At 44.1% G+C, this 25,245-nt stretch overlaps 1 protein-coding gene across 3 annotated transcripts in view; it reads right to left on the bottom strand.

Annotated features, from left to right (window-relative positions):
• Positions 1–16,445, bottom strand: part of LOC121329532 (polypeptide N-acetylgalactosaminyltransferase 16-like) — a 101,832-nt gene extending 85,387 nt beyond the window's left edge. For 2 of the 3 annotated variants that reach the window (XM_041275141.1, XM_041275140.1), the window contains exon 1: positions 16,129–16,445. In XM_041275141.1, the coding sequence (XP_041131075.1) occupies positions 16,129–16,332 (204 nt within the window). In that variant the 5' untranslated portion in view covers positions 16,333–16,445. The remainder of the gene's footprint in view (positions 1–16,128) is intronic. The other variant, XM_041275142.1, reaches the window with a different exon arrangement.
• Between the last annotated feature and the right edge of the window lie 8,800 nt (positions 16,446–25,245).

A 25,245-nucleotide genomic window follows, 5' to 3' on the forward strand; every position in this document is an offset into this window, starting at 1 on the left:
TCCAGTAATATAAATAGTAGTATAAATACAGGGGTCTTAAGCCCACCAGTTCAGTTTAGTTCCAGCTGCCTAAGTGGATACATATCTGCATTTTTCTGAGATGGCATCAAGAGGCTGCAATGGTGGCATTCCTGATGGGTCTCCAAGGTGGTTTTACCAAGTTTCCCTGCTATCTTTGCCTTTGGGACAGCAGGGACACCAACGCGCACTACCATAGGCAGGACTGGCCACAGCGGAGAGTTCTCTGTGGGGAGGAACAACGTCAAGTGGGAGCCACTGGTGGACCCCCGGAAGGTGCTGATGCCACCACTGCACATCAAATTGGGCCATATGAAACAATTTGTCAGAGCTCTAGATAAGGAGTCGGCAGCCTTCAAGTACCTTCAAGACTTCTTCCCTAAGCTGTCTGAGGCAAAGGTCAAAGCTGGTGTCTTCGTTGGACCACAGATAAAGAAGATCCTGGAGTGCAATGAATTCCCCAAGAAGCTCACTAGTAAGGAGAAAGCGGCTTGGAACAGCTTTGTCGCAGTGGTTCGGGGATTCCTGGGCAATCACAAGGCCGAAAACTATGTGGAGCTGGTTGAGATTCCGGTGAAGAACTACGGCACAATGGGCTGTAGGATGTCCCTCAAAGTCCATATCCTTGATGCTCATCTTGATAAATTCAAGGAGAACATGGGAGCATACTCGGAGGAGCAAGGCGAATGCTTCCACCAGGATATACTGGACTTTGAACGCCGCTACCAAGGACAGTATAACAAGAACATGATGGGAGACTACATTTGGGGGCTGATTCGTGAAAGTGATTTACAGTATAATCGTAAATCCCGAAAAACTACTCACTTCTAAATATTTTGTAGTCATTTTTGTATTACTTTTGTATAAATACATGTTCATTTGTATTCATATGTTGTTTTTTTCTGACTTTATGTGAACGAAAAGACCGTTTTCTCATTGGAAATAGGTAAATCTCAAAATATCACTGTCCTGGTCACAAAAGCAAAGTTTGTGGGGAATAATAGCCATTTTCTATACTTTTTAGGCATAAGCAATTAGGAAATAACACTTAATACCCAGGAACAAAAATTGTGTTACATAGTGTTATCTTCAGTGATGTCCGTACTGAGACCAGTAATAACACCAGCTTCAACGATTGTACGGGGCTGCTTTCCTTGGGCAATACACTGAAATTCTGAAATTGTTTATAATTAGCAGTTACTTAATTTAAAAAAAAAGCCAATTGTTTTATTATTTTCTACCAATTTGGCATATCCAATTATTTTTTAGGCTTAGCTCACCGCTACCACCCCCCCACGCTGACTCGGGAGCGGCAAAGACGAGCATATGCTGTCCTACAAAGCGTGTACTGTCAGCCGACCGCTTTTTTTCACACTGCAGACTCACCGTGCAGCCACCTCAGAGCGACAGCGTCGGAGGACAACGCAGCTCTGGGCAGCTTACAGGCAAGCCCGCAGACGCCTGGCCAGAATACAGGGGTTGCTGGTGCGCGATATGCCGAGGGCACCCTGGCTGACCTAAGTCAACCCCACCCCCACCCCACCCGGGCGGCGCTCGGCCAATTGTGCGCAGCCTGCTGGGAGCTCCCATCTATGGTCAGCAATAGAATAGCCTGGACCCAAACCGGCGACCTCCAGGCTCTATGGCACATCCTGCACTCCACTTGGAGTGCCTTTACCAGATGCGCCAGTCAGGAGTCCCTGCAATAATTTTTTGGTGTTTCTGATAGGCTTTCTAATCATATCACAGAATGTATTTGTGCTGCAGTCCATTGCATAAGGGGAGCTGGGGAATGTTAAACAAATTGTTTATACAAAGAAAAATCTAATGATCGTTTTGTGCTTTTTATTTAATTAAAAAGAATCCAGTCCTTCACATTGAAGTATACATATATTTGTATCTGTTAACTATACCCTGCATGTTCAGAGACCCACACAGGCCCTTGCAACCCACAGCTTTGGGAGACATTATTACTCTTTATTAATACATCTGTCACTGTCAATAGTGATTCTACAGCATTTTGTAAAATATATTTATCAATTTTTTATTTACAATACGATAAGGCTTACATCTTGATTATGGTCACATGAAAACAGTTTAAAAGTGCTATTAAGAACACAGGAATGAGGACGGAGATCTGCGTCGGCCTCATCCTCAACCACAGTGTTTAATGCACAGTAATTCTGCAGTTTCCCCCAATGGTTATACCATGTTTTTTTAAGATGCTTTATGTTACCTCTCTGTGCTTTACCTTGCTTTATTACACTTTACTATGAGTTTACCATTGGTATAAGGACAGTAAGGACTGTGTCACGCTCACTGCTACTCCACACTCCGATGCAAAAGAGTAATGTCCAATATGAGGCAAAAACACGCAGAACACTATATACTAGCACTCCAGAAAGCCTTTGACAAAGTACTGCACGAAAGACTAGTAAGGCTGAAATCAGGGTGAATACAAGCAAGTACATGCAAGTGGATATGTAAGTGTTTAAAACATACTAGAGGACTTGGACGAGGGAACTCTTAGCTGGAGCTCAGTGTACTCAGGGGTGCAACTGACTGGTTACATACTGCATAGGTAAGCCAGGTTAATACACTGGAACAAGATGGAAACGTGGCATAAGCAACATGGATCTAAATTCTGTGCTGGTGTAGAATTCCACGGCCTCTTGTCTTTGATTTCCTCTTACGAAAGCCCTTGCTGTATTATTCTGTTGCTAGCACATGCATGCTTTCAGTTGTACTTAACTACATATTTCTTCACTTCTTGCTTTTTAACAATACACTTCTCAATGCGTGTATTATATTACTATGTACATTAATATGCACAAGCATGCTTTCTGTTGGATTATTTTACTCAGAGGTCGTGCTAGCTTTTCTGTTCATGCGGTCCTGAAACACACATGCCCAAAATGTTGTGTCTCACTGTGGAGGAGTGTCCCGCCCCTTTGTGTTTATTAGTGTTTTATGTTGTATGTAGTGTGTTAATGTTGGTTTTTATGTATAAAATACATGGGACATAAACATGGGTTATGAGCACGAGTGTTATAAAGTGTAATTTGTATTAGGCATAAGGATTGCACAGCACTTCACGTGCAGGTAAAATGTAATAATATGCGAGCACAGGGAATTGCCCAAAGTAAATTCACGTGCAGTTGTACCGAGACTCCAATTGAATTAGCAATCTAGTCTCAGTACAGCTGCATAAAAGCAGCATGTTTTCACTCACTCGGGTTGTGTTCAGGGTGAAAGCATGGGTGAGAGACAGAGAGAACAAAGTAAGCAATTGCTACGTCGTGCTGGAGGACCAGCACGGTACCTGTTTGTTTAGTGTTCGTCCTGTTTGTTAGTGTCTGTTTGTTTAGTGTTCGTGCCCTGTTTGTTAGTGTCTGTTTGTTTAGTGTTCGTGCCCTGTTTGTTAGTGTCTGTTCGTTTTGTTTGTCTATTTATTTTTGCTCAAGTGCCGTGTTCCGTTTTGTTCAGCATCTTTATTTTTAAGCCAAGTACAAGGTTGTCCTGGAAGAAAACTTGCTTCCTTCTGCTCTGATAATGTTCCCCAAGTCTGAGGATTGGTTTTTCCAGCAGGACAATGCTCCATGCCACACAGCCAGGTCAATCAAGGTGTGGATGGAGGACCACCAGATCAAGACCCTGGCCAGCCCAATCTCCAGACCTAAACCCCATTGAAAACCTCTGGAATGTGATCAAGAGGAAGATGGATGGTCACAAGCCATCAAACAAAGTCGAGCTGCTTGAATTTTTGCGCCAGGAGTGGCATAAAAGTCACCCAACATCAATGTGAAAGACTGGTGGAGAGCATGCCAAGACGCATGAAAGCTGTGCTTGAAAATCAGGGTTATTCCACCAAATATTGATTTCTGAACTCTTCCTAAGTTGAAACATTAGTATTGTGTTGTTTAAAAATGAATATGAACTTATTTTCTTTGCATTATTCGAGGTCTGACAACACTGCATCTTTTTTGTTATTTTGACCAGTTGTCATTTTCTGCAAATAAATGCTCTAAAATGACAATATTTATATTTTTGGAATTTGGGAGAAATGTTGTCAGTAGTTTATAGAATAAAACAAAAATGTTCATTTTACCCAAACACATACCTATAAATAGTAAAACCAGAGAAACTGATAATTTTGCAGTGGTCTCTTAATTTTTTCCAGAGCTGTATATATATATATGCTTTTTTATTGTTTGCCCAATAGCTCTTTCACACACAGTACAGTACATTTTGCCGTCTCGATAAACAAGTCACGGATACTCAATCTCCTATTCAAAATTATAAGACTGTATATTTCGATTGCGTTTTTCTGCATTACTACTGTTTCAGTCACTGTTGTACTTGTACGGTCTTTTGGCTGAGATGCAGATGGGAAAATCCCCAGAAGATGCTGACTACTTAGCAAAAAAACTTCCAATTGACAACTGACTTTCTATCAGTCTACACTCCAAGTTAAAAGTAGGACTGGGGATGAACAATTCATGTAATTTGTCAGCTCTGTTTAAAATTTAAAATTTAATTTAAAACTAGAACTGTCAGGCAGTTTTACGGCTCCCAAGCCCCAGTATCAGTACCCGTCTAAGTGAGTTTAGTTCTCAATATGCCAAGTTTAAAATCAGCAACTTCAACAGTTCCGCAGAAGGAGATTTTGAAAGTTTTTTTTCCAAAAATGCAACAGGCGGGCATCTTGTTTAACGCACAAATGCCATTTTTAAAAATGTAAGTTTTACCGACACAGACACGATGGTTTTCAAGTTTGGAGTTAATCAAGTGAACTATTTTAAAACTGAAGCAGTTTTAAATATAAGAAGAAAATGTAGGAGTGGCAGCCATATCGTTTCATGAAACAAAACCATTTTAACATATTTGTATTCCGTTGTCACCTGAACGATGAGTACCAAGTTTGGAGTCTGTTGGTCAGACGGTTTTCAAATAGAAGCAGTCTGCTGTTAAGGGCGCATTTCAGTGAAATTTGCGGCAGCCATTGTACTATTGAATTGTATTACAGCAACTTCTGCTTTTCAAGCAGGTTTGGGTGCTGATAATATCTTCCAAGTGTCAGATCAATCACTTCAGCAGTGACAGAGAAGAACATTTCGGGAGGTTTCAAGAAGAAATGTGTCACACAGCCATTTCAGTTTAACAACAGTTTCTTAAAAATCAGTTATATTGCTACAGTGTCAAGGATGATGCTTGTGAAGTTTCAAGTTAGTCAAGTAAATCATTTGTCAACTGAGGAAATTTAAAATTTCGCATGTAAACGTCCACCTGGCAGCCATCTTGTTTTATAAAACATAACCATTTTGACATATTTGTATTCCATTGTTACTGGGACAATAACTACCAAGTTTGGAGTTTGTTGGTCAAATGGTGTTCAAATAGCAGCAGTTTGCTGTTGAGGGCGTGTTTCGTTAAAGTTTGTGCCAGCCATTTCAACATTAAAATTTATCACAGAAACTTCTGCTTCGCAAACTCGATGCGGGTTTGGATGCTGATGATATATGCCAAGTGCCAGATCAATCGCTTCACCGGTTCCCAAGAAGAAGATTTCAAAAGGTTTCCGGTCAACTAAAAGTTAGTTGTATTGATACAGTATGTTAATATGGGGCATAACACATTATTCTAAAATATAACAGAGTGAATGGTGGGATACTATCGTATTAATTTCCACTGTTCATTGCGCTGCTATTTTACTAGTAATAGTGTGTGTGTACGCATTACGCCTGACTAAACATGAAACGGTACTTCAGCGTGGACGCTTTGAGCCGGATTAACTGAAACTTTTTTTTTTTAGTACAGTTCTCGAGATCAGTTATGTAGCGTGTACAGGGCCTAAAATAAATATCCTTAATATTTCTGTGTAAGACAAATATGAGATAGATTGCTGCCATAGGACTGGAGTGTACCTTAATCAATGTTGTTATACTGCAGAACATATTTTTTTTAAACAAGCAGGTAGTTTACGATCATTTTGCTGCAGTGTAACAGATTACCACGAATATGTATGTCTGCGCCCCTTTAACATTCTGTGCTTCCCGTGAACGCAAGACAATTTTTTTCCGCCCAATGGATTTATTTTGCGTCTAGTAAGCAAAATTTAGCGTTAACGCAACCTCTGATTACTATGTATAATAATATGCACAAGCATGCTTTCCGTTTATTATATTACCATGTATTGTAGCGTTTTCGGTTGCTATCGACTTATCGTAAAATAATCAACACTATGCAGGTGCCGGGATTTTAGTGTATCAGACAGAGGACTCTGTTGGCCAAGACCATGCCAAAAGAAAATAATAAAACTTCTCTCTAACCAGTCGCTCTTTCTTTTCATAAAGCCTCAGCCATTCTATAACAAGCCATATAGTGTTTTTCCCCATAAACTAGCACGCTATTCATTCATCTGATTCGTCACAGCACAATACAGTTTCCCTTAGGACGTCGTTTTACCCACTAACATGGAGGACCCCTGAGGCCACTATTTATAGCTTCATCCAACATGATCCCCTCTTCCTAATCGCTGCACCCCCATAGTCCCTGAAGATGAGGGGGGGTCACATGGAGCCTCAACTACCACCCCTCCCACACTTGTTTTCCCATTTAACCCCAAACACTATCCCCAACTAACATCCACAAATGATCTCCCCACCCCGCATACACACTTTTACAACCCCCCCCCACCCACCCCTCCCTCAATTCCCCTAATGGCGTGGGCAGTCTCATAATACACAAGAATGACACACAAACAAACTAACACACAACTGTTTATAGTCCCTGCAATGACAGCGATACAGCAGTCCAAAAGTTCCAAGATTGCTACAGCATATTAATATGCACAAGCATGCATTCTGTTGTATTTCAAGGCATTTATGAAGATACAACTCATTTGTTTTGCTTGTTGTTTTTGAATAATAAAGTGCTCTCAATGCATTGGTTATTGCCAGTTATCGCCGGTCAGATTTTCCATTAGGAGTTGCTGATTGCGCCTCTAGAAACTAGGCACCATGCAAGTGTAAAAATAAAAGCTGGACAGCAAGCTAGGCAGCACAGCAATACTTGTCTGTAATATCACAGAAATAGGACAGCAGTGAGGCAATAGCAAGCCAGCCCCACTCTGGATCAGTACCCCTACAAAAATACATTCATGCACTGGAGAGATTTATTCTGATAGATTTATCATTAGCAAGTTGCAAGTTGAAGTGAGTTCTGCAGGGCAGCCACTGACCCAATCCCTGCACTCAGAGTGCTCAGAGTTTTAAACAAAGACTCCGGATCTTGTATTCCCATAGAGGAATACTGTTTATATTCCACTTCCAATTGTGAGTTGCCATGGGAATGTCATACCAGAGTCTTTCCTAGTGTATCCGTATTCAGCACACTTTAAAGTGGCTGTAGATATCACAATGCTTCTTACCTGCTGTGCACGTCCATTTACTCAGTATGTCTCAAATGTGCAGGTTCAAAAGAAACACATTTCGTAGTAAACATGGATTCTTGTTTCAAAACAGGACACCTGGTGCTACAAGTTCCCAGTTCGCTTGCCTTGCCTTCCAGGAAGTCTGTTACTGCTTCACTTCCTAGGTTATTTCACTTCAGCAGTGTCTTCTGGAAAGAAGGCACTCAAGGGATGGGGACAATTCCTCTGTCCAGGTGAAATGACTGTGTGAAAGCAAGGCCTGCAAACAGAGGTTTCTTTAACCTATCGTAGTACCAGATATCAGGTTTTAAAATGAAAATACATGTTTGTTAAAACTACCCATTTGAGACCTATACAGTGAATGTGTAAGCATGGCATGTTCGCTACAATCTGTAGAGACCCAAACTCCCACCACACGTTATGCTTGTAATAGCCTCTTTTACGATGGCGTCGTTTTTGGCACCGATTTGGTGACTTGGTTGAAAGAATGTATTCACAAGTTCACAAATGTGTAATTTATTAACATAATGATAGTTAAATTCCCAGCTTTTTAACCTTTGCAGTGCCATTATCTTTCGTATAATGTTATACATAAATTCAAAAAAGTCTTTTTGTGGTCCAGTGGTTGAAGAAACAGGCTTCTAACCAGCAGGTACCCGGTTCAAATCCCAGCTCAGCCACTGACTCATTGAGTGACCCTGAGCAAGTCACTTAACCCCATTGTGCTTCGTCTTTGGGGTGAAAAGTTGTTGTAAGTGATTCTGCAGCTGATGCATAGTTCACACACCCTAGTCTTGTATCTTGTAAAGCAGTTTGTGATGGTGCTCCACTATGAAGTCTATCGATTTGATCTGGCTGGGAAGTGAAAGTGCCTTTAGGTTTAACATCACTCGATAGCGGTCTCCCACGTCACTGTTATCTGCACTGCTGTACTCTGCTGTTATCCGCACTGCTGTACTCCTCTTGTTGTTCAGAAACACTTTGTGTGTCATTTTCTGTTTCTTCACATCCTGGGGACTTTTTAAATCTCAGAAGTAAACTCAGCCACATGTGCTATTCCTTTCATCCACGGGATCCAAGTGTAAACAGCTTCTCTCAGCGAGTCCACTGGCAAGATCCCTTTCTCTTTCTCTGCTCTACTAGTCCAGAGAGTATGAGCCTCCAGTTCTATAGTATAAATGAAGTGTACAACTGCACAACTATCAGCAACCAGGAGGAGTGAAAATGAGGATGTAAATGTTCTGTTACTGCTGGGAACAAAAGAGCATGAATCACATTGAATATTATGGGGTTGTTGGAGTTCATTTTACTCTCCAGAGATATTTTTTAATATAATGTGGTACTAAACTGTACTTTTGTTTTCCATCCAATTCCAATTGAACTTTGAAAGGATATTCAAACATGAAAAACATGTGTTCACCCCAGCACAACTGCACCTATAAGACTGCCCGATGAGCAGCACTTGAATTGTGCAGTTAATGAATCTGGGTTTCACAGTATCTTTCCTACAGGTGAGATGCTTTTGCTGACAGGCTGAATTTCTATATACTGTAGGATTACTTGAAATGGTACAGAAACAGAAGCAGCGTGATAAATAAATCTGTGATGAACGGTCCACAAGACTGGCTCTCCTTCCCATTCCTGGAATTAGAAAGCTGTGCCAGGATGCATTGGAATTAGAAAGCTGTGCCAGGATGCATGGGAATTAGAAAGCTATGTCACAACGCATTGGAATTAGAAAGCTGTGCCACGATGCATTGGAATTAGAAAGATCCCATTGGAACCTGGAATGAACTAATATTTCCAACCATGAAATATAGAAAAGCTGCATCTCCCTGTTGGAAATCAGTTTTAGTCTGGATGGACAAGATGTGAAAAACTGACAGAAGGCGAGAGAAATGGCTGTTCTATAACATTAATCATAATAAATGAAGACAGACAGTTGGATAGAGCTACGAATTTTCTGCATACTGTATTTTTAGAACTAAACTTTCTAAATGTGCAGCAGAATAGCAAGTATGGCAACAACTAACTGGTGGTTAATATTGGCAAACTACTGCATATGAAGTACATGCCCTGTCATACACAATAAGACACATGGATACTGCATTAATACAGCACATTATGGTTAACAAAATGAAGTATGCATGAGATGGAATTCAGAATGCAACATAGAAATCTGATGAAAGCAGGAATTGTGCATACAAGAAGACACATCTGCCACATAACCTCACATCGCTGAACGTAAGTTTGCCTACTGTAAACCTGGTTCCCTGAAAGAGAAGATGGCCACCAAACATTGTTATGGGATATACCCCTGATTATTGGTAGGTATCACTGAGCTCTTTCTATCAAAGCTGCCGATAGGCCCCTTTCCCTTGGTGACCTCCTCGGTCCCGCCTACTGAGAGTATAAAAGTGTCACGCAGGGAAGGATCTCTCTCTTTTCGCGACGAAACCGTGGTGATGACCGAAGCGACCTTGTGGTTGGTGGCCATCTTCTCTTTCACGGAACCAGGTTTACGGTAGGGAAACTAACATTCCCTTTCAATTTGAAGATGGCCACCAAACATAGTTATGGGAAAACTAATGCCAGAGCCGTCGCGAGGGAGAAAAGAATGGCAGCACACAAGGGACACCTTAGCCCTGCCTGACCGAGGGTCAGCAGTGCGAGCGTGCAACCTCAAGGACCCTTGTGCCCACTGAAGGCAATGAGGGATCTATCACATTTAGGTGCTAGAACTTGGAAAAAGTATATGGGGTAGCCCAGCTAGCCACATTACAAATCTCAGCCATGGAGGCACCTCTAAAGAGGGCCCATGACGTAGCCACACCTCTCGTAGAATGTGCAGCTACCAGCCCAGGCAGGGGTAAGCCAGCACCATCTTACGCAGTCGAGACTATATCCGCAGTCCAACGCGACAGTCGCTGCTTCGAGAGGGACTGTCCCAGGGTCAGTGTCTTATGGCAGACGAAGAGCTGGTCAGACTGATGCAGCGCTCTCGTCCTATCCACATAACAACTCAATGCGAGAACCGAGCAGAGGAAGTTCAACTTCTTATCCTCCTCTGAAGTAAACGGTGGAGGATGAAAGGACTCCAGTTTCACAGACTGATTCATGTGGAAGGCTGTAACCAGCTTGGGGAGGAAAGCAGGGTTTGCATGCAGTGACACTCTGCTACCATCGTCCCAAATATGCATGCAGGAGCTATGCACAGACAGTGCCTGCAGCTCACTAACCCACTTTGCGGAGGTGATAGCCAAAAGGAAGGCTGTGCTCATAGGCAGATACTTCAACTCAATGGAGTATACAGGCTCAAACGGGGCCTGCGTGACAGCCCCCAGTACAACCTCAAGGCTCCATTCGGGGAGAGTAGCCCTCCTAGGAGGGCGCAACCGCTGAGGGCCTCGGAGAAACCAGGTAGCCAGAAAATGCACGCCCAGGGACACAGAGTCAACGGGGGAATGGCAAGCCGAAATAGCCGCTAGGCATACCTTCAGTTTGGAAGGTGATCTACCAGCCTCAAGCAGATCTTGCAGAAATTGCAAGATGAGGCATGGGACAAGAGATTGGATCATAACCGTTAGCACAGCACTAATCCTGGAAATATTTCCACATATAGGCGTACAGCGTCCTAGCATTCTGCAATGTACCAACAACCGCATCTGACAGCCCTAAGGTTGACCAATAGTCCCTTTCAGGGGCTAGACCTATAGCTGGAGCCTGCCCTGCTCCGGGTGCCAAAGTGTACCTCTTGCCTGACTGAGGAGATCGAGAACCAGATTTTCCTGGGGGCCACTAGGAGAACTGATACCTTCTCTGACCGGACCTTTTCGAGAAAGGCAAAGAGTAATGGCAGAGGCGGGAACGCGTAAAGGAACTCTCTGGGCCATATGTGGGCTAGGGCGTCGACGCTGAGTGGACCGCCTAAGCTGAGGAGGAAGTACCACAGAGGTCAATGAGTCGTTCCCACCGAGGTGAAGAGATCAACCTGCACCTTCCGGAACTATTGCTAAATGCGCTCCACCACATGAGGGTGGAGCCGCCACTCTGACGGATGAGGACCCTCCCTCGAGAGGAGGTCCGTCACTCGATTGTCCATGTCCGGAACATGCATCGATGCCTGAAGGGACAGTAGGTTCCGTTGGGCCCAAGTCAGAAGCCTGAAGGCCAGGTGATGTAACCTCACGGACCAAAGGCCATCCTGGTGGTTGACATACACCACCACTGATGTGTTGTCCATGTGGATCAACACATGCTTGTTGCACACTATGGGTAGGAAGGGGCAAGGCACTATGGGTAGGAAGAGCGCAAGGAACACCGCTTGCAGCTCCAACATATTGATATGCAGGGACGCCCAGCGGCCCGACCAGGACCCGCGGACTCCTCTGCCTTCGCAGACCGCACCCCAACCTGAGTTGGAGGCGTCCGTCGTCACTACTACTACTACTACTACACTACTCACTACTGGAAACTACTCCCATTCGGACTCCTTGGCGCAGGTGCTTAGGAAGTCCTCCACCAGTGCAGGGCCGCTGAGCACACAAGATACACTGTCAGCCGACGGGGCCTGTTGTGCTTGGGATGCAGATGAAATGCACTGAGCCATGCCTGCAGCGGGCATATGCGCAGTAAGCCCAGCTTGATGCCTGATATGGCTACCACCATCAGACCCATTAATTTCTCGCTCAAGACAAGGGGCACCCTTGATCCCTGTCGAAACAGGGAGATGTGGTGCTGGAGAGCTGCTACTCTGTCGTCCGACAGTTATGCGGACGACAGTGGAGTCCAGCCCTACATACGTTGTACACTGCACCAGTGTCAGCCAACTCTTTCCATCGTTGATGGTGAGGCCCAGCCTCATCAGATGCTCCGTCACCAGCGCTGTATGGGCCAATGCTCCCTCCTGCGACTGGGAACAGATCAATCAGTCGTCGACGTAGTTCATCACTCTGACCCCTTGCAGTTGCAAGGGGAACATGATAGCGCCTACGCACTTTGAGAACGTACGGGGAGCCAGGTGGAGGCCGAACAGCAGCATGGAAAAAAAGTATGGCCTGGCGATATAGGCGCGTCCAGGAGTGCAGCCTTATCGGCATCAGGCAACTGTGCCTGGGACAGCCACAGCTGTCTGCGTGCGACCACTAGGCCAGCCAGGCTCCCGCACAGGGTCTGCCCCGTCAAGCCAGAGATCTGGAGCAAATTGTGCAATAATAATCGCAACTCAGTGGCCACCGGCTCTGGGAGCGGGGTGTCACGCAATATACCAACCATGTATGTGACCAGCATACTGGATGTGTTTGCCAAGCGGGTACTCTGGGCCCCTGCCATGTAAGCCCTATGGACATGTGTCTCCATAACCCTGCATTGCAGGTTTGGGCATATAGGGTCCTTGGGCAGACCTCCCACTGGTGGAGCCTTCACCAAGGCTGCAATGGTGGAGTCTACGAAGGGAAACCCCGCCAGGCCCAGCTTCTCCGCCCCCTCCAGTGAGGCCAGTTGAAAACCGTGTCTCAACTGAGCAGGCACTGTGGCTGGGTGGTCTCAAGTGGAGCGCACCTCCTCCATAAAGTCAGGGAAAGTGGGGAAGGGTTGGGGCCGAGGAGCCACGTCATGTGGCCGAAAGACAGAGCAATGTGGCTCTGCCGCTGTTGCCCAGGGGACCTGCAGGTACGCTGCCGCGCGCCCCATGAGCGTGGGCATCGACCCTGACAGAGGTGGCGCACTAGTAATCAATGAAACCTCGGAACTAGGGACCGCTTCAGTCGGGAACTCAGGTTCCGCCTCGACCTCCATTTCCGATGAAAAGCGTGTCCTTGTGCGAACATAGTTCCTGGTCTTCCCGCTTGCCCTGCTCTCCCACGGGGGGATCAGGGGGCAGTACAGCGACTCTGAGTGGCACTGGGGGTGAGGGCAGAGCCACAAAGGAGGCTGCAGCCGGAGCCGGTGGGGCCTGCTGCCTCTCCAAAAGCTCCATGATCTGACTGATCTGGGCTTTCATGTCCATAATGTCCCACTCCTGCCAGGACTTCTTCATCCGTTGCGCCGTAGGTGACAGGGAGTGCCTGCGGATGGACACAGACGAAGAACGCCCCCATGCGACTCTCTCCAGATGACTGGCGAGCACTCAGGGCTGAAAAGCCGCGAAGATACTGCAAGAGCCTTGTAGGGCTGAAGAGGCGTGTTTGTGGCCTAAGCACCACGCACACATGGTGTGCCTGTCCTCACAGGTATGAAACCCAGCCCTGCCCGTCATAATTGGGTCACACAGCGTATAGGGGGTGCCTACAGTGGAGTAAGTGTCACAGAGGGCGCGTGCAGACTTGCACCGGCTACTGTGGTACTAACACACTGCGTGCAATGTGTACCGAGAGCACCACATGTACCGAGTACCGTGCAGCGCTAGATACCGTGCGCACTGCGTGCACGAGCACAGTACACACCGTGTGCACCGAGCACCGCGCTGTGCGTACCGTGTGCACCATGCACCATGTGCCATGCAGCACCGAGTATAATGCATACCGTGTACACCGAGCACCGTGCGCACCGAGTGCAGTGCAGCACCTGGTATAATGCGCACAAGTGCACTGGGTACCGCATGCACCGAGCACCATGCATACCGAGCACCAAGCTTATTGCTTGTACAGAGTACGGCGTGCACACATGCACCGAGTGCCGTGCAGTGCTGAGTACCGTGCAACATTGGCTCACTGTCTGTATCAGGTACTGTGAGGCTATCAGCACCGTGAGCACCATGGGCCGAGTACGCACCGCGGTATTTAGGAAACACCAGGGCAGCTATGCAACAGTACCTACCCTGACCACGCGGTCACACACCAGAGCAGCATGTAGCTTTCAACAGGTAGACAGGGCCGAAGCCGTGGCGAGCGAGTGACTTTAGCAACACAGCAAAAACAATACAATAATACAATAATGCAACAACAATAATAATACAGCAGTACAGATGGTGGAGAGCACACTGTCTGTTCGATTGCAAGGCCCAACACACGTGGTGATAGGCTAACGCAGCCTAAGTATATCTCAACTCAACAACGGGCAAGCCTCGGTGAGGAGTACATGGCTGGTCCGGCTGCAAGCAGACGCGCTACAGCTAGTCCTCTGCGCAAGCATGAGGACGCACAGCACAATCAAAACAACAAGGCCCGACCGGCGGCCCGCAGGCGGTTGGTGGACTAACTCTACAATGGGGACAAGGCAGGCCCAGCCCCGGTGGAGTAACAGCGCTCTCCCAAGTAAGAAAGGGGATGAGAAACACACACTCACTCGTAATAATACTGCTCACCGCAGTCAACTCACAGACGCCAGACTGGAGAGAAGCAGTCTGACACGCGTAGTGAGCAGGTGCTGAAAATAGTAAGAAATAGAAAAAAGGCTGAGAATTAGGAGCTACTGATTCCGGGAAACTAGCAGCAAGCTCAGCACAGTGCTTTTTAAATAATAAAAAGGTTCAATGCAACACAAAAAGGTCTTACCTTACCAATCTTGAGAAGCGAAAAGAGCCTTCCCTGCGTGATGGTTTTATACTCTCGGTTGGCGGGACCGAGTAGGTACCGAGGGAAGGGAGCCTATCGGCAGCTTTGATAGAAAGAGCTCAGTGACACCTACCAATAGGCAGGCGTATATCCCATAACAATGTTTGGTGGCCATCTTCGAATTGAAAGGTAACTAAGCTGTCCTTATAAAGGTACCACCAAATTCGGGAAGCAAACCCGAATGATCAAACTATGTAACACAATTTTTGTTCCTGGGTAGTAAGTGTTATTTCCTAATTGCTTATGCCCCAAAAGTATAGAAAATGGCTATTATTCCCCACAAACTTTGCTTTTGTGACCAGGACAGGTAAATTTCAAAACATCACTATTTCCAATGAGAAAACGGGCGATTTTGTGTCTTTTCGTTCACATAAAGTCAGAAAAAAACAACATATGAATCCAAATTGACAAGTATTTATACTAAAGTAATACAAAAATGACTACAAAAGATTTAGAAGTGAGTAGCTTTTCGAGATTTACGATTATACTGTAAATTTACAGTATAATTAGGAAATAACACTTACTACCCAGGAACAAAAAAAATAAATAAATAAAAAAAATTGTTACACTACAAGCGCCACAGAAAGCAAAACAAACAGCATCCCAGCGCTCATGACACCGCAGCGTCGTTTCAAAAGCACCCAGCAGACTTGCGTTTGGGTCAGACAGACTTTTAAATAAACATTATTTTGCCAATGTATTGGCAACGTCATCAAAATGACCACAGTACTTTTATTAATGTAATGAACATTTAAATATGAATTACAAATAATAATCTCAAATTAAATGCTGTAGCTATCTCATTGTGTAGAACGATATCAATGCAGTACTAGTCAGTTTAAATAAACTTGAGCCCCCCCCCCCCAAAAAAAAACAACAAAAAAAAAAACACAATCACCAACGAATTACACATCTGTAAGAAAGAGGGGTCAATCACACTAATGCGCTACAAACTGCGTCTCTTCTCAGACATGAAGCAGGTATGAAACCAACTGAAGTACAGCATGCCTTTACTATACGAGATACGATGTATTCAGTATGGAAGTGCAAACAAGCACCGTTTCATACACCTGCATTGCATCACCGACGAGTACGAATCAACATGTAAGACTCAACTGTACTCACGATGAGCGGGATGGTCCTGTCCTCCCTGTGGATCGGCAGCAGTCCCGGCGCTCTCTGCCATTGGCTTTTGCCGCTGCTGGACCTGGGCTGAGATGCCGAAGATGGGGAGGAATGCAGCTTGTTATCCTGCCATAAATAATAAAAGGTGCCGAGTATCCAGGCGGCAGTTAGGACAGCGATGGCACTGGCCCTAATCCTCCGCATCGTGAGCCCATAAGCAGGGCAGGCGAGCTGGGGAAAGTCGGTACAGTCACTAATCACAGCCAGCCTTGGTTTGCCTGAGCCCGCTGCATCTCTCTCTCTCTCACTCTGCTTGTAAACTGACTGAGCGGTGGCCCTGTTTAGGAGCGCAAGAGACACAGACCACAAAGGTCCTAGTGCCGCCCTGGTCAGCAGTTTCTCTGCTTGCCAAGGGGCGCACACACGTACACAGCTAGAGACGTCACAATCTGTCTGGTAATTTTATTTTTGTTTTACAAGTGAGAGGTCAGGAGACATACCACCCTCGGTCATATTCTCAAATGTTATAACCATAATAATAATAGTTTAATCTGTCTACAACATGTTGACTTATTCTGGAGTTAAATGAAAGTGAACGCCATGAACAGCAGCAAAGGTCATTCAAAATGATCTAGACAAGATTCAGAACTGGGCAGACACATGGCAAATGACATTTATATGAAAGCACTAGCGGTAGTATTCATTATGGACCTACAAATTGAAGGAATCTATGAAAAAGACCTAGGAGTTTTTGAGTTATATAAAAAAGGCCAACAAAATGCTCAGAAACATTGTGAAAAGTGTTGAATTTAAATCAAGGGAAGTAATGTTAAAACTGTATGTCACTCTAGAAAGAGTGCCAAGAAGAGCGACCAGAATTATTCCGGGTTTAAAAGGCATGTCATATGCAGACAGGCTAAAAGAATTGAATCTATTCAGTCTTGAACAAAGAAGACTACGTGGCGACCTAATTCAAGCATTCAAAATTCTAAAAGGTATTGACAGTGTCGACGCAAGGGACTTTTTCAGCCTGAAAAAAGAAACAAGGACCAGGGGTCACAAATGGAGATTAGATAAAGGGGCATTCAGAACAGAAAATAGGAGACACTATACTGTAGCTACTGTGCCTTTGAGGGTGTAAACCAACTAGACTGTCAACAGCTTTCTGAGTGTAGAGAAGGCTAAGTTACGGAAGGATGTAGAATATATTTATCATGGGAATTATATTCAGAGCAAAATTTAACTTCATTATGCATATTGTGTTCCTGTGGTATTGAAGAAATTCCTTTAAGAGAAGCAGGATTACGCTTACCAGAATGCATTAGGGTTGTGAGTTGAAAAGCCTGAACTGTCCCAAACTGTCCTGCTGAACACTAAGAAATATGGTCACCTTACTGCTAGTTGACTGTGTTGGCAGGTAAGGTATTACTGTACAGTCAAGGTCAACCAGCAAGGTAAGGCTCACTAATCAGGTTTTTATTACCATTAGAATCTTTTACAATTGATTTTTTTTAAAAGACACCAGGCTTGTTTGCAAAAGCATTGTTTGAATATGTAACCTTATATAACCACCAGGGGTCTGAAGAACTCATACAGCAGTGCTTTACACAGAATTGAAGGTTAAGACTTCATATTTTAGGTACACTTGTGGGTTGACTTGCTCATTCCAATGTTTTACATGTATAGAGCCTTGAGACCCAACTGGTACTGTAAGATCTCAGGGGGCAGGTCTCCCTGCAGTCCCTGTAGGTTCTAAAGGAAGGGGATTCAGCTAAGGCTTTCATTGTAGTGGCTCTCTCTGGGATTCTATTAGAGATTATAAGAGCCTCTTGTTTTCTTTTTCTGCTCCACCAGCAAGGAGGGAGACTGTTCAGAGGCTGTTCAGAGAGTTTCTGACCTGACTGCATCGTATTGTATTTAAACACACGCATGCATGCATGCACGCACGCACGTACGCACGCACGCACACACGCAGGCAGGCAGGCACGCACGCACCTGTCCGGCATGAGATATGTCTCTTATTTTACATTCTCTGTAATAAATACAAAGCTGACAGCATTCAAAATTATTTCCAGCAATATATATTTGCACAGCTGTATTCGATGTGACATCATCTTTACTCCACCTAGATCCAGCCTGGTTCACTTCATGCAGCTGTGTCCTGCAGAATGTCTGATACTGGGGTCAGGAATCAGGATACAGGGGAGTTCATACAGAGTGAGCGAGACAGGGAGATGCAAATACAAGCTAAGAGTCAACAGAGCAGATGCACATTTCCAGATTGCTGAAGTGTTTGAAGCTGTGGATAAACTTGAATTATCCAACAAGTGACGTGAATATAGGGGAGGCCATCATACATCATACATACATACATCACACCAAACATGAGGAAACCAATTGTGATGAACCTTGGTATTCACATTCTTTAGTTTAAGTTATTGAGAGAATTGCATTGTGGCATATTTTTGACATACATGTACAGTATCACATTGCTTCAAACTTGTACACAGCAGAATAGGAGCATTATGTCACCACCTTGCACCCAACAGGAATGATGGCGAACATACCAAATGCTTTGCCAAGTCACCTAGTGACTTTACCCACCCTGCTGTATTCACTTCTCAGGAATCATCTTTAATGTAGACCAGATGTTGCTCTATTTTCCCTTCACAGTCAGTCTGCACTGGGGGATTAAAACACAGCCAGGTCTTCTGGCTCCCAGGCTCTGCCTTCTTTCCAGAGGTTGCTGCACTGCTGGTTTTAGGGCACTTCTGTAACATACACATTTCTCTCATTGTAAGTCCTGGTATTAACATACCAATTTGTTAAGCATGTTTCATATGAAAATACACAGGACTGTTGCTGACTGTCGCATCATTCTAGGAGTATGGCTGTGGAAATGAAGGACTACATACTGTCGTATAGACTGCTGAGGATGTTTCAGCCATTCGGAGCACACGTGCCGTCTTCTGTATTACACAGCATATCACAGAGAAACTCAATTAATGACCATACCACACAGTTTTCACTGTGCTTTATTCTCAAAGTGGTTGACATCACCTGCTTTCAAAACATCTTACCTGAGGCAAAATTCCCTTCAAATGCAAAGTTAATTAAAAACGGTGACATCAGAATCAACATCAACCTTATACTTAACAGTGACAATCATAAACAGCCACTTCTCTTATATATAATATATTATAACAGTATATTATAACAGTATTCTATACTGTTATAATGTTATAACTGTTATTTCGATATAAATCTTTTCTATTTCCCTGTTTTTATTTAAAATCACAGCAGCCTTAATAAAGGTTGGTCCTGAATAGAACACAAGTATTGCTGTATTGTTTAAAGGTGCACATCATAGAAAAGCAATTCCCTTTCAATTCGAAGATGGGCACTAAAACATCGTTATGGGATACACTCCTGCCTATTGGTTCGTGTCACTGAGCTCTTTCTATCAAAGCTGCCGATAGGCCCTCTCCCCTTGGTGACCCCCTTGGTCCTACCTCCCAAGGGTACTTCACTGTCACGCAGGGGAGCTTCGCTCTTTTTCGCTTCTCACAATTTGTACAGTAAGACCTCTCTGTGTTGCACTGAGCCTTTTTTCTTCTACAAGGCGCTGCGTAAGCTACTGCTAGTTCCCCTGCACTTCGTGCTGAAAGCTGGCCTTCACCATTTTTCCCGGAATCAGTAGTTTTAAAAATTTGTAGCCTTTTTATTCTATTTCTGACTATCAGCACCTGCTCGCTCCACGTGTCAGGCTGCTTCTCACTGTCTGTCCGTCTTAGTACAGTAAGTATTATTGTTAAGAATTGTGTGTGTGTGTGTGTGCTTCAGAGAGCGCTGTTACTCCACGGGGCTGAGCTTGCCTTGTCCCTGTTGTCGAGTTAGCCCACCAGCTGCCTGCGGGCCGCAGCTTGTTTTGATTGTAGCTACGCATCCCTGTGCTTGCACAGAGGACTAGCCACAGCGCGGCTACTTCAGCCGGGCCAGCCATATCCTCCTCACCGAGGCTTCCGTCGTTGTTGGGTTGAGACGTACACGGGCTGCACGGACCTTCACCTCTGGTGTAGGTTGCTCAGTCATCAGACAGTGTGCTCTCACCCATCTGTCCTGTAATATTTTAACTGTTTTTGTATTAAAAACTGTTTTGTATTACTGTGTGTGAAAGTCAATCGGCCACCGCAGTTTCGGCCCTGTCCCCGTTGTACGCTACGTGCTGCTCAGCTGTATGACCACGCGGTCAGGGTAGGCACTGTGCCTAGCTGCCCCAGTGTTTTTTATACCGCAGTGCGCAAGACTCTACCTGTGCTACTTCGGTACCACGGTGCTGCACGCGGTGCTCTATGCACACAGTGCTTGGTACAAGCGGTGAACATTATACCGGTGCTGCACTGTACATGCGGTGCTCGGTGCATGCGGTGATCGGTGCACGCGATTCACATTATACCTGGTGCCGCACGGCACGCGATGCTCACTGTGCTTGGTGCACATGGTCCTCGATGCACTCGGTGCATATTACACCGGTGCTGCATGGTACATGCAGTGCTGAGTGCACGTGGTGCCGGGTGCAAGCGCTGCGCACGGTGCTTGGTGCACGTGGTGCGCACGGTCTCTATTAGAACATAAGAACATAAGAACATAAGAAAGTTTACAAACGAGAGGAGGCCATTCGGCCCATCTTGCTCGTTTGGTTGTTAGTAGCTTATTGATCCCAAAATCTCATCAAGCAGCTTCTTGAAGGATCCCAGGGTGTCAGCTTCAACAACATTACTGGGGAGTTGATTCCAGACCCTCACAATTCTCTGTGTAAAAAAGTGTCTCCTATTTTCTGTTCTGAATGCCCCTTTTTCTAAACTCCATTTGTGACCCCTGGTCCTTGTTTCTTTTTTCAGGCTGAAAAAGTCCCTTGCGTCGACACTGTCAATACCTTTTAGAATTTTGAATGCTTGAATTAGGTCGCCACGTAGTCTTCTTTGTTCAAGACTGAACAGATTCAATTCTTTTAGCCTGTCTGCATATGACATGCCTTTTAAGCCCGGAATAATTCTGGTCGCTCTTCTTGCACTCTTTCTAGAGCAGCAATATCTTTTTTATAGCGAGGTGACCAGAACTGCACACAATATTCAAGATGAGGTCTTACTAGTGCATTGTACAGTTTTAACATTACTTCCCTTGATTTAAATTCAACACTTTTCACAATGTATCCGAGTATCTTGTTAGCCTTTTTTATAGCTTCCCCACATTGCCTAGATGAAGACATTTCTGAGTCAACAAAAACTCCTAGGTCTTTTTCATAGATTCCTTCTCCAATTTCAATATCTCCCATATGATATTTATAATGTACATTTTTATTTCCTGCGTGCAGTACCTTACACTTTTCTCTATTAAATGTCATTTGCCATGTGTCTGCCCAGTTCTGAATCTTGTCTAGATCATTTTGAATGACCTTTGCTGCTGCAACAGTGTTTGCCACTCCTCCTACTTTTGTGTCGTCTGCAAATTTAACAAGTTTGCTTACTATACCAGAATCTAAATCATTAATGTAGATTAGGAATAGCAGAGGACCTAATACTGATCCCTGTGGTACTCCGCTGGTTACCACCTCCATTCTGAGGTTTTTCCTCTAATCAATACTTTCTGTTTCTACATGTTAACCACTCCCTAATGAATCCCAACTGAGTTAGAATTAATCTTTTGTGCGGGACTTTGGAAAAGCTTTCTAGAAATCTAAATAAACCATGTCATATGCTTTGCAATTATCGCTCCATTCTGATGTTGCATCCTCAAAAAAATCAAGCAGGTCAGTTAGACACTCTCCCTTTTCTAAAACCATGTTGACTGTCTCCCAGTACCCTGTTACCATATAGGTAAGTTTCCATTTTGGATCTTATTATAGTTTCCATAAGTTTGCATATAATAGAAGTCAGGCTTACTGGTCTGTAGTTACCTGGTTCAGTTTTGTTTCCCTTTTTGTGGATCGGTATTACGTTTGCAATTTTCCAGTCCTGTCGGTGCTGACCCTGTGTCAAGAGACTGCTGCATGACCATATAGCGGTTTGTAAATTACTTCTTTCATTTCTTTGAGTACTACTGGGAAGATCTCATCCGGCCCAGGTCATTTGGTTTATTGAGCTCCTAGTCCCTTTAACACTTCTGCCTCAGTTATGCTAAAATTATTTAAAAATGGATAGTAACTGGATTGACATGTGGGGCATGTTGTCGGTATCACCCCTGTGTAAAAACTTGTGAAAAGTAATTGGTTAGCATTTTTGCTATTTTTTTCTTTCTTACTATTGGGAGGATTTTGGCCATTTGGACTCTTAAACAAAGAATCTCCTAGTCCCTTGTTCTCTTGCTGTTCAATTTTGCTAAACATTTTGGAATTGGTTAGGAACCCCCTGACAATGGGGCATGTTCTCAGTATCTCTCTTTGTAAAAACTTCCTGAAAAGTAATGACTTAACATATTTGCTATTTTTTTTTCTTCAACCTAACGATTTTGCTTTGTATGTCTACTTTCTTTAATGGTCCTCTTTGAATGTTCTCTAAAGTGCCTTTTTTTTCATTTTGAATATTTTTTTCCCTTTGATCAATTAAACCAATTTGGCCATTTCTATTTACATTTTGATTTTTCTACTTCCTTTTGAAAATTGCATTTGCAGTTCTGTGTACTACATTTCTGTGTACAACCTTTTTGGTCCTTTTTTAATGCTCTGTCTGCTTTTTTTTACTGAATCTATTTTTTTTAATTGATCTATTAAACCATTTTGGCAATTTAGTTTGCTTTTCTAAAATTGTCTACTTTAGGTTTATAATTGTTTTGCTCCTCTAAAACTACATTTTTGAAGAACAACCATCCTTTAAAAAAAAAAAAAAAAAAATCTTTGGGTCTGTTGCAAGGTACTCCAATCTACTTTTGGACTTGGTTTTAGCTCCCTTAGCAGTGTGCATTTCTGTTACACTTTTGCTTTTGTGTAAAATTGTAAACTTTCTTAGGTCCTTTGCTCTTATTTTTTTTTGCTGAATATTTAAAAAACTTGGCAAATGAGACCATGTTGTGGTCTGAGTTTGCCAGTGGTTCTCTGACCTCTAGTTTAGTTATTCTATCTTCGTTATTTGAAAAGACTAAATCAAGGCCATGCCTCCCCTCTAGTTTCATTGCCTTCACAAATTGTGTTAGGAAGCTTTAGTGCTTTGTCATTTCCACCATTTCAATTTCATCCTTCGCGCTACCCACCGGGTTTTCCCATTTTATTTGGGGGAAGTTGAAATCCCCCATTAGTATGGCTTCTCCTTTGCTACACACATTTCTAATGTCATTGTATAACAGATTATTGTGCTCACCGTCTGAATCTTGCAGTCTATAGCATGCTCCTATTATTATGCCCTTTGAATTTTTGTCTGTTATTGGCCCAGTGCTTTTTTCTGACCATTTTAGGTTCGGTTTTATTTTCTTTGTCCAGGTTTAACACCTGGGCTTCGGTGTTTTTTATGTATAGCGCTACCCCTCCACCTCTTCTGTCCTGCCTGTCTTTCCTATACAGTGTATACCCACAAATATTATATTCGTCCCCATCACTCTCAGACAACCACGTTTCTGTAACACCTATCACATCATAGTTACCTGTTAGTGCAGTAGCTTCAAGTTCTAGAATTTTGTTTCTGATACTTCTAGCATTTAGATAAATACATTTAATGGTTGTCTTACCTGAGTTGTTGTTCTTGTTTTGATGCGGTCTCCCTTCTGTTTTTTTTGTTGATTTCTCCCCCCTTCCTTTCTAGTTTAAATGCTTCCGAACCTGCTCGAGGATCTTTTCTCCAAGTAGACTAGTTCCCTTGTTATTTAAGTGCAGTCCGTCCCGTCTATACAGATAGTCCTCGTTGTAGAATGTGGTCCAATGATCAAGATAGGTGAAGCCTTCCCGTGTGCACCACGTCTTCAACCATTGGTTTTGATTTATTATTTCCAGCTGTCCATATGGTCCTTTGCAAGGTGCCGGTAGTATACCAGAAAATACCACAGTTTTGGTTTTGTCTTTTAATTTCCTTCCTAGCTCTCTGAATTTGTTTTGCAGGGATTTTGGTCTGTCTCTTCAAATGTTTTTTGTACCCAATGTGAACGACTACTACCGGGTAGTCTCCTGTTCGTTCTAGGAGCCTGTCCACGTTTTCAGTGATGTGCTTGACCGCTCACACTGGCAAGTGTTGAGGCAGCACACTGTTGTAGTAAGGGGGTCCAAACTGCGAATTGAACTTGCTGTGTTTCTCAATATGGAGTCCCCAACAATCATGACCTCCCTTCTTTTTGCTGTCTGGTCACCACTGTCAATAGGGTCCTGGATGTTGTTCCTTTCATTCTCTTGTTGTTGGTTCTGCTCATCAAAATTCTGAAGTGACTCAAATTTGTTGGTTGTTTTGATTTCTGGTGGTTGTTTGATGAAGTTTCTTTTTTTCCCTGCTTCTGCCTACCTGAACCCAGCTGTTCTGACCTTCTATCTCCCTGGTGGCTTTCAGTCTGTTAGGGGTGATGCAGACTTCCATGAATTGTGGGTGTGCCAGTTCCTCAAGATCCTGTTGCTGTCTCACTTCTTCCAGCTCCATTTCTAGCATGCTTACTAGTTTATGCAAATCCTGGATCGCGCGGCACTTTACGCACACTTGGTTTAGCTCCGCTGGGTTTTCTCGGATTTCCCACATCAAGCAGGTGTCACAGATTACTGGCTTGAAGACCATGTTGAGGGTTTTTTTTTTTTTTTGAAGTTTAGTTTCTTCTGCAGCCGTCAACCTGCTTTCAAACTGCTTCTAAACTGCTCTGTACTTTTCCACGACTGTACTTCTCCCACTCGCTGTCGCTGGGAGGACTGCCTCGTTTAACTGCGTTGTTCTGCTGTGCTGTTGGCTCCTCCCCTCGCCCGTGTCTCAAAACGGCGCTGAATTTGAATCAGCTGCTCCGAGTTTCAGCTTGTTTGTTATCAGAAAAACACACGCGGCTGTGTTTCCCCAATGTCCTCTGTTTTCTGATTAAAGCAATTCAAGATGCAATTTCTCCTTTCTGCTTCGAAACTGCTCTGTACTTTTCCACGCTGTACTTCTCCCACTCGCTGTCGCT

This window comes from Polyodon spathula, chromosome 17, assembly GCF_017654505.1.
Source record: "Polyodon spathula isolate WHYD16114869_AA chromosome 17, ASM1765450v1, whole genome shotgun sequence".
NCBI classification, from domain to species: Eukaryota; Metazoa; Chordata; class Actinopteri; order Acipenseriformes; family Polyodontidae; genus Polyodon; species Polyodon spathula.